This window comes from Gadus chalcogrammus, chromosome 16 (genome assembly GCF_026213295.1).
Source record: "Gadus chalcogrammus isolate NIFS_2021 chromosome 16, NIFS_Gcha_1.0, whole genome shotgun sequence".
In the NCBI taxonomy this organism is placed as follows: Eukaryota; Metazoa; Chordata; class Actinopteri; order Gadiformes; family Gadidae; genus Gadus; species Gadus chalcogrammus.
In genome coordinates this window covers 1,666,197-1,676,196 of record NC_079427.1, presented here as the reverse complement: position 1 = coordinate 1,676,196, position 10,000 = coordinate 1,666,197, and the positions used below count along the sequence as shown (strand labels likewise).

The following is a 10,000-nucleotide window of genomic DNA, read 5'->3' as shown; positions in this document are numbered from 1 at the left end:
GAAAAGAGAGAGGGAGAAATGAGAGAGACAGAGAAGAGAGCGAGAGCGAGAGCGAAAGAGAGAGACTTTGGTTCCTGGCCATGATTGGCTGAGCCGGGGCCACGAGTGTTCCAAGCACACAGCCTGGCACAGCCAATCAGAGTGCAGTGAGCCTTCAGCATGGAGCCACCTGACAGAGGAGGCCTGTTTCCATAGCAACACCTCCGAGGGGGCTGTGGCTGAAGTGGTGTGGGGGGGAGATAAAGCAAGTAGAGCAAGAAAGAGTGTGAGAGAGTTCACCGAGTTTCTAAGGAAGACGAGAAATAGTATACACTTGCGTGGGAGTAGTGTGCGTGTGCGCGGACACACGTGCACACACATTCAGCGATCCCTCCTCGGAGTCCCACGCCCACACCCCCTCTGTGTCCTCGGTCTCCACGCAACCAGCCGAGCTGCAGTAAGAGGCGCTCGGAAGCGGAGCGGAGCGCGGCGTGAATGGGGCGCCGGTCAGTGAATGTGCTGAATGACATCCTCCCAGACGCCGGGAAACCAGCGGAGAGAGAGAGAGTTGTGAATGGAGGAAGTGTGGTCAGATGTTGGACCTGCAGAGCCCAGACACAGCAGGCGGAGGAGAGCTTATGTAACTCGGCAATAACAGCCGTGACAGCTCCGGGTTCTACACTTTAAGGGAAATATTCTTCTCTATGAAGCAAAGTGATATTAAAGGGACGGATGGTGTAGCTGCAGTTTAGGTTGTGGTTTAAAGGCACCCAGTGCAACTTTCGAGGCTTAAAAATAAACATTCAATTTCTAGTCTTTTTTACACGTAGTAAGTTTCAATAACTCCATACCATTACACACCGACATTCAAGCAGCAAAGATGAGACGTCGTTGTGTGGTGAGAACTGATAGAAAATCGATAACAACAACAATGCCGCCATTTTCTTTATTTTTTGTAACCTACAATAAATAAAGCAGGCTTCCAGTCAATGGAAAAATGGCTTCTCCCCACCGGCGATTGTTGTTTACGATTTTCTATCAGTTCTCACCACACAGCGACGTCTCATCTTTGCTCCTTGAATGTCGATATGTAATGGTATGGAGTTATTGAAACTTACGTGTAAAAAAGACTAGAAATGTAATGTTTATTTTTCATTGAATGTTTACATAAAGTTGCACTGGGTGCCTTTAAACACGGAATAAGGTTCTGATTTTTTAAGGACTTCTTTAAGGAACATCCTGACAGAATCAGGTTTTATTCGGATCAATACTTATTTTTCTAACCCAAAACTTCACACGTGTAAACCCGTTGCATAACACTTCCAAAAGATAAGATAGTTACAGAAGTTTTCTCAATCAGTGAGATAATTTCGTCGAAGTGTGTCGAGTGTTTGTATTTGTGTCTGTGTGTGAGTGTAATAGTCTGTCTGTCTGTGTTTGTGAAATTGTGTGTGTGTTTGTGTAATTGTGTATGTGTGTACACGTGCGTGTTTATAAATTAGTCCGTCTGTGTGTTTGTAAATGTGTGAGTGTGTGTAATTGTGTGTGTGTCTGTAATTCTGTGTTTCATATGCGTGTGACCGTCCTCCAGTCTGTCCTCCCGGCTCTAATGAGAGGCTGCAGCTCGTTAGAGGCATCCTCCAATCAGAGGAATCCTCCAATCAGAGGCATCCTCCTATCAGAGGCAGCCTCCAATCAGAGGCAGAGGGTGCTGTGGGCGGGGTCAGACAGAGGCAGCCTCCAATCAGAGGCAGAGGGCGCTGTGGGCGGGGTCAGACAGAGGCAGCCTCCAATCAGAGGCAGAGGGCGCTGTGGGCGGGGTCAGACAGAGGCAGCCTCCAATCAGAGGCAGAGGGCGCTGTGGGCGGGGTCAGACGCTGGTGTCCTCTTCTGCAGCCGGACCTCCGAGCTGAACCCGGTACAGACGGACCCTCCACGTCCGGCCGTCCTCCAATCAGCAACGCCGCAGACCGGTCCAATGGAAACCGTGGCAACGCAACATCAAAAGGGCATCCATTCAAGACACACCCACACACACCACCGTGGTGTGTGTGGGTGTGTCTTGGTGTTGTCTCAATAACCCCCCCCCCCCCCCCCCCGATAGGATACTCATCAGTCAGGACATCCACCTCAAGCTCACACAGACCCCGCCCCTCCACCAACAACACATTTCATTGGTCCAGAAATAAATGTCCATTGTGTTGTGAAGGAAGATCACATCTTGGAGTTTATTTGATGCTCTTTATTGGATATATATTAAAGCAAAGCCCTTAAACGGTTAGTAGACAATGCAGCATGCACAGAATATAAGAAGAATATATAGTATATAGACAATAACCATTAGTTTAGCTTAAGGCTCACTCTCCAACCACATCCCTAATAACCTCTGAACTATACTATGGTCAACATAACACACCCTTATTTACCGTTATTATGTGTTAATAATGTTTAATATATTTTAATTATATCTGCCTGCCTACTGACAGTGTTGACAGATTGGGCCTGAAGCATAGCCATGCCGAAGCTTAGAGGAAAAATAGGATTTCTTGAAGTGTAGGCCTACACTGTCTTTGTCCTCTTTATAGGAAGTATACCCACAATTTATATTTTGTATATTAAATAAACCCTTAATCAGTTCTCTTACTCTGATCACAAAACAATCCCATATCAATAATCGTTTATAATAATCATTTCTTGAATCAACTATAGTACTCAGATATTCATTCCAGTAATAATCTGAGAAAATGATTAAAATTGGTCCCCTGAATCCACACATTAATCATCTAATTTCATATAATCCCATGAGATTGCCTCTCAACAGTAATTTAACCTCCGTGGATTAGCGATGCCCCCTGCGGTCCACACAAATCAACGGGGAGTGGTGGAACCGTTCAACCCTTCTGGATAATAACTCAATGTAATCGACTGCCCCCTAGTGGGTCACACGGGGTAGTACAGCAACAAGCGCCGCCAAAGCTTCGTTAAATAGAGAGGAGACCAACTCAAGCGTCATCCACTACATGCATGTTCCCCTTCTGCTTCTGGGTTTAAAGGTCACTCCTCTCTAATCTATGCTCTGAAGTGACGCTAGGCGGCTGCTGGCCGTCCTTAACCTCCCGTTTAGAGGTTAGCGTCGGACTCATGGAAACGGTGGAGGTGGTCAGAGTACCTGGAGGGGAGAGGGGGAGAGGGGAGGAGGGGGAGAGAGGAGGGGAGGAGGAGGAGGAGGACGACGGAGGGAGGAGAGGGGGTGAGGAGGAGAAGAGATGAGAGAAGAGTGGAGGAGAGAGGAGAAGGGAGGAGAGGAGAGGAGGAGGAGGAGGAGAAGGGAGGAGAGGAGAGGAGAGGAGAGGAGGAGAGGAGAGGAGGAGGAGGAGGAGGAGGAGGAGAAGAGAGGAGAGGAGAGGAGGAGGAGGAGGAGAAGGGAGGAGAGGGGAGGAGGAGGAGGAGGAGAAGGGAGGAGGAGGAGGAGGAGAAGGAGGAGGGAGGAGAGGGGAGGGGAGGGGAGGGGAGAGGAGACGAGAAGACTTTCATTATAACCGCTGATGCAGGACACATTAATATCAATAAATACTACATTTCAGACGTTTTTAGTTTGATCAAAACATATGAAATATAAATCTAAATACATATTTATCGTACAAACGCCATCTTAGAAAGAACAAAACAAATCATTGTGTTACTTCTAGAATCAAAGTCTAGACATAATGTGAAGGCTGATCTTAACATGTGACGTGAGGATGTGAAGGCTGATCTTAACATGTGACGTGAGGATGTGAAGGCTGATCTTAACATGTGATGTGATGATGTGAAGGCTGATCTTAACATGTGATGTGATGATGTGAAGGCTGATCTTAACATGTGATGTGATGATGTGAAGGCTGATCTTAACATGTGATGTGATGATGTGAAGGCTGATCTTAACATGTGGTGTGATGATGTGAAGGCTGATCTTAACATGTGATGTGAAGGCTGATCCTAACATGTGATGTGAAGGCTGATCTTAACATGTGATGTGAAGGCTGATCTTAACATGTGGTGTGATGATGTGAAGGCTGATCTTAACATGCGATGAGGCTGGACTCACTTGTTGGCGCAGAAGGCGGTGCAGTCCCTGCCGATGCTCTCGCTCCAGGCCGTCTTGTACAGAACCTGGACACCAAAAGACAAACGGTCACACGTCCGCCCCGCCCTTGCAGCTAGCACAGAGCTAGCATGGATGCTATCCGTAGCGTGCATGCTATGGATGAGCTAGCATGAATGCTATCCGTAGCATTCATATTACGGTTGAGCTAGCGTGGATGCTATCCGTAGCCTTCATGCTAGGCGAGCTAGTGTGGATGCTATCCGTAGCATTCATATTACGGTTGAGCTAGCGTGGATGCTATCCGTAGCCTTCATGCTAGGCCAGCTAGCGTGGATGCTATCCGTAGCCTTCATGCTAGGCCAGCTAGCGTGGATGCTATCCGTAGCCTTCATGCTAGGCGAGCTAGCGTGGATGCTATCCGTAGCCTTCATGCTAGGCGAGCTAGCGTGGATGCTATCCGTAGCCTTCATGCTAGGCGAGCGGACGGTGGACCTACCAGGAACACCAGGCAGTGCAGGAAGAGGGTGTAGAAGAAGGCGATGGTCCTGGCCACCTTATTGGACAGGATCCCCCGGCCCTGAGACACAGCGGGACAGAGGTTAGGCACCCATACGGCGCGCGTGTGTGTGTGTGTGTGGCTATATGTGTATGTTTTCGTATGTGTGCTTGCGTGCGTGTGTTTACGTGTACGTGTGTGCGTCTCACCAGGCTCTCTCTCTGTGTGTGTGTGTGTGTGTGTGTGTGTGTGTGTGTGTGTGTGTGTGTGTGTGTGTGTGTGTGTGTGTGTGTCTGTCTATGTGTGTGTGTGTGTGTGTGTGTGTGTGTGTGTGTGTGTGTGTGTGTGTGTGTGCAACCCGGTATCACGCCAAGGCGTAAAATAGATACGTCTGTCCACATCGCAAGGCGTGTTCAGGTTGACGCTTTGCCTGACCAAAGCGTCACCCTGAACACGCGTCCTTCTCCATTCGAAATGAATGGGGGAATAGCACCAACAGGGGGCGATACGTTCTCCTAGCATTTGGTGAAATTGTTACGTAGCCATATTAATCGTTATTATCTGAATGGGAAATGCAATATTTTAGGACAGATACACCATTAAACGTGTTTCTAATTACATTTCTAGCGAGAAATGTACATTTTCCTTGCATAATCTTCAATCAGTGAATGTGTATGATCTTTATTAATCTTTATGATCTGAATGGGAAATACAATATTTTAGGATCGATTCACCGTTAAACGTGTTTCTAATAACATTTCTAGCGAGAAATATACTTTTTACTTGCATAATCTTCAGTCAGTGATTGTGTCTGATCTTTAGTTTTATAGTTATTAGGAAGATTTAATCGGCTCGCTCGCATGTTTCAACGACGTCAGGATGCTAGGGACGCTGCTTTCGCTAAACTAGCAGCTCACGTGTTTCCTGCGTTTGTGTTATTAAACCGTTACTTTATGTAACTTTTAATGATATTGTAATAACCACAGGCGAGGTATTGAGCGAAGTAAGCTTGATAGCAGGTTTATTGGGTTCCACAATCGGATAGGCAGGCACAGCTCCACCGGAAAACTACAACAACCAAAACTCCCGTCCGGAAGGAAACCCCCGGAACCCCCTCTCAGAAGGCCCGCCCCTTCCTCCCAAACCCTGTGACGCTACAATATCATCTTGTTAGAAACATAGATATATATAGAACACTGTTCTATATATATCTATGGTTAGAAACACGTTTATCTGAGAGCCAACCCAGTCGCCAAAAGCATACGTTGACAGCACTGGATTACGTCGCATTTCAACATAAAATAGCGTGCTAAGCACACACACACACACACACACACACACACACACACACACACACTGTTGCCCGAGGTGCAGAAATGCTCCGGAACAGATCTGGATCCACCATGGCCAAAATAATTGTCATGAATAGCATGAATAGATTCATGCATTATCATTCAACTTGAACATGTGTTTTTACAGTATAGAGTGGTGGAGGGATGACGTATGTTGGCCAACCCGGAAGTGAGCGTCGACCTGGGTTTCCATGGTTTCCCTTGACAAAAAGCCAACGGGTTTTTCCATTGGCTCTAAAACCACGCGGCAAAGGAGCAGCCGTAAATTGTTTTGTTTTTGTCGTAAACTGAGTTCCGACGGTTAAAAAATAGACAGATATTCCGAGGTATCCTTAAAAGGCAGCTTGGATGTTTTTATTTTCTGCAGTTTAGACTTCTTCTATAACCTATTTTTGAAAGCAAAACACCAAGCTCAATGATTTAACGAGGCAGGGTTATTTGAAACAATTATTAAATATATATTTGTGAGAGGTCATTCCTTCTCCTGAGTTTGCTTCCTATTTATGTCTAGTGTACAACACTGTCCACAAGCATCACCCCCCCCCTCCCCATATGGATTTGGAGAATTGTTGCCACATCCCAGTGGTGGAGGTATCATATATATGAAAGAGGGCATTCAATACTACAATGATCAATTAGGAGGCCGAAGTCCTAAAGGATGCAATAGGTGACCCTGAACACGCCTTGCGATGTGGACAGACGTATCTATTTTACGCCTTGGCGTGATACCGGGTTGCACACACACACACACACACACACACACACACACACACACACACACACACACACACACACACACCACACACACACACACACACACACACACACACACACACACACACACACACACACACACACACACACACACACCCCTCTCTGACACTGCCACAGCCCAGGCCACCAGGTCTCATGTCACTGTTAGGTGACTGGGTCGACAACATTCAAGTAAGCTGTACTTTGAGGTCTCTTATATATCAAAGGGGGTCTCAAAGGACGCATACGCTTCTACCTGTGGCTCCAGCCCTACAGGAAATGACTCGGCAAGTGCTCCATCTCGTTGCACCTGCACCCAGCGGCTCGCTTGCAAGATTTTGGCCTGAAGTTCTTCCCAGACCTACACCGTAGCCATCTAACCTGCATATCTGAGAATCAGGCCTCTCTTTAATAATGAAAAAAAGTTATGAGAGAAATACACATTCACTTTTGTCTCATAAGCGGTGTGGTGCCGGCTCCTTTTGACCTTTTGACCCCAGACTTCTGGGGGAATAGCTGAATCAATTCATTAGTCAATCAGAAGCAAACGGGGCAAACAAGGTGTCCTTTGACATCTACGTTTCGAGGCGATTGCAACAGTGCCACACATGATCATATTTGAATATGTTTCGGGGTAGTAATTAGCTGTCGAAATTGGAGGCCTTAATCAATAATGAGCAGCTATTGATTTGCTTCCCGATAGAAATTTGTGACAAATGACATGTTATTTAGCATCTACACGTTGAGCTGAGTCCAATGACACCCAGCATGACACTCTAGCAAATGGTAACATGTATTTTACATGGTACACCTAGGTCTAGGACATGATCTCGGTGTAGCAAGAAGGCGAGCTTGATCTCATTGGACTCAGCTTAACGTGTAGATGCTAAATAACATGTAATTTGTCAAAAATCTCCATCGGGAAGCAAATCTATAGCTGGTCATTATTGATAAAGGCCTCCAAAATCGACAGCTAATTACTACCCCGAAACATATTCAAATATGATCATGTGTGGCACTGTTGCAATCGCCTCGAAACGTAGATGTCAAAGGACACCTTGTTTGCCCCGTTACGCCACCGGGAAGATATTTTCATACTTCTAATGGATTGATTCATATTTTAAGGTTCTCGGAGTGAGACTTTAAGCGGCTGCAGCAGAAGTGCTGAGACGAATGATGATATCAAGACATTTATAGAATATTCCCATTCACATTATGATTCTTCGTCATAACATCCGACCAAACATCCTTTACAGTCACCGAGCGAGGATTATGAAAGGGGGCCTGCCCGTAATTCCGACGCCTCATTGTTCCGACGTCTCAATGTTCCGAAATATTTCCCATTAGATCGACATGCCACTATTCCGACGGTTTAATGTTCCGAAAACGAAACCCATTGGTCCGAAGGTCCGTTTGTCCGACTTTTCAAAAAGGAGGAGCATTAGGCCGACAGTTCAATATGCTGAATAGGAAAAAAGAGTTGTATACCTCGCTCGCTCCCTCTCTCTCGCTCCCTCTCTCTCGCTCCCTCTCTCTCTCTCCCTCTCTCTCTCCCTCTCTCTCTCCCTCTCTCTCTCCCTCCTCATCTCTCCCTCTCTCACTCTGTGTGTGTGTGTGTGTGTGTGGTGTGTGTGTGTGTGTGTGTGTGTGTGTGTGTGTGTGTGTGTGTGTGTGTGTGTGTGTGTGTGTGTGTGTGTGTGTGTGTTCGTGCCCGTGTTGAGAATTAGACCTCCGCTCTCTGTGAAGCGTTGTCTTTTTGCTCTCCAAAATTCATCGTGAACGTGATATGTAGGCCTAGGTTGTATTTTGGAGACAGAGAAAGAGTGAGAGTGAGATAGAGAGGGAGCGAGCGAGGTATAAAACTATTTTTTCGGCCTAATGCGCCTCCTTTTTGAAAAGTCGGACTAACAGACCTTCGGACCAATGGGTTTCGTTTTCGGAACATTGAACCGTCGGAATAGTGGCATGTCGATCTAATGGGAAATATTTCGGAACATTGAGACGTCGGAACAATGAGGCGTCGGAATTACGGCATGGCACCTATGAAAGTCCAGGCCCCCTCTTCCTGCACTCGGGGTCCGGGCCAAGTTTCGGGCAGGAAGGGCCACCCCTTCCTGCCCTCGGGGTCCGACCGGGCCAAGTTTCGGTGCGGGGGGTCCCAGTTAGGCCTTAGAATAAGGTATTCAAATTTCAGGGCGGTAGGACGTTCCTATCTCAAAAACTGTTTTTTCCACCACATTCTGAACCATTAGGTATTGCAGGTAACACTTCTGAGGGGCTTTGTCCAAATGACAGTCCATTTGGGAAAACTTTTTTTCTCTAAGGGCTAGAACTCCAAATCTCGGATATGTCGTTCTCGGGGCCCCGGGAAATGTGTGTAAACATTTTAGCCTCCCTAGCTATCTCGAAAAGGCCGGAAAAGGGGCGTGACCTCCAACAGTACAGTAAATGTACATAAGACAGAGGTTAGTTTATAGTCCCCATTTTTTGTGGGATGGAGGTGTACATTTGTGGCTTAAGGTGTGTAGACACAGCTGGCCTGTGGCCACGTTTTTGAAGTCTGGGGTCAAAAGGTCAAAGGAGCCGGCACCACGCCGCTTATGAGATAACAAAAAGTTAATGTGTATTTCTCTCGTAACTTTTTGTCATTATTAAAGAGAAGCCTGATTCTCAGATATGCGTGTTCGATGGCTAGGGTGTAGGTCTGGGAAGAACTTCAGGCCAAAATCTTGCAAGCGAGCCGCTGGGTGCAGGTGCAACGAGATGGAGCACTTGCCGAGTCATTTCCTGTAGGGCTGGAGCCACAGATTCAGACTTTATTGTCATTGTGCAAACTTGTACAATGAAATTGGGGTGGTGCTCACTACCCATAGTGCAAAATAAATAAAGCAGTGCAAAAAGCAAAAATACAAACACAAACAACAGCAATAGGCACAATAAATATAAATATGCAGACATAACATATAAGTAAAATAAATAAATATGGTAGAGGATTTCACATGTCCATTGGGGGGGGGGGGGGGGGTCAGGCGTTAAGTAGACGAATTGCCCAGGGGTAGAAGGTATTCCTCAGCCTGTTTGTCCGGCTCCCAAGGGACCTGTATCTCCTACCCGAAGGGAGGAGTTGGAAGAAGCCATGGCCGGGGTGTGATGGGTCACTCAGGTTGAAGCGTATGAGTCCTTTGAGACCCCCTTTGATAAAAGGGGTTCTCAAATGTTGACCCTCAGTCACCTACATCATCACTTGCCGTGCATCACCCAAGTGGGTGCTACACACTGGTGGTGGTTAGTGAGGTCCCCCCCCCCCTTCACTGTAGGCGTCTTTGAGTGTCT

The 10,000-nt window shown here is 46.8% G+C and overlaps 1 protein-coding gene across 1 annotated transcript in view; it reads right to left on the bottom strand.

The window, feature by feature from the left end:
* Nucleotides 1-2,184: 2,184 nt before the first annotated feature.
* Nucleotides 2,185-10,000, bottom strand: part of cux1b (cut-like homeobox 1b) — an 83,183-nt gene continuing 75,367 nt past the window's right edge. Inside the window, exons 20-22 of the mRNA XM_056612422.1 lie at nucleotides 4,563-4,643; nucleotides 4,067-4,131; nucleotides 2,185-3,148 (exon numbers count right to left, since the gene is read on the bottom strand). Of these exons, the coding sequence (XP_056468397.1) occupies nucleotides 3,100-3,148; nucleotides 4,067-4,131; nucleotides 4,563-4,643 (195 nt within the window). The 3' untranslated portion in view covers nucleotides 2,185-3,099. The remainder of the gene's footprint in view (nucleotides 3,149-4,066; nucleotides 4,132-4,562; nucleotides 4,644-10,000) is intronic.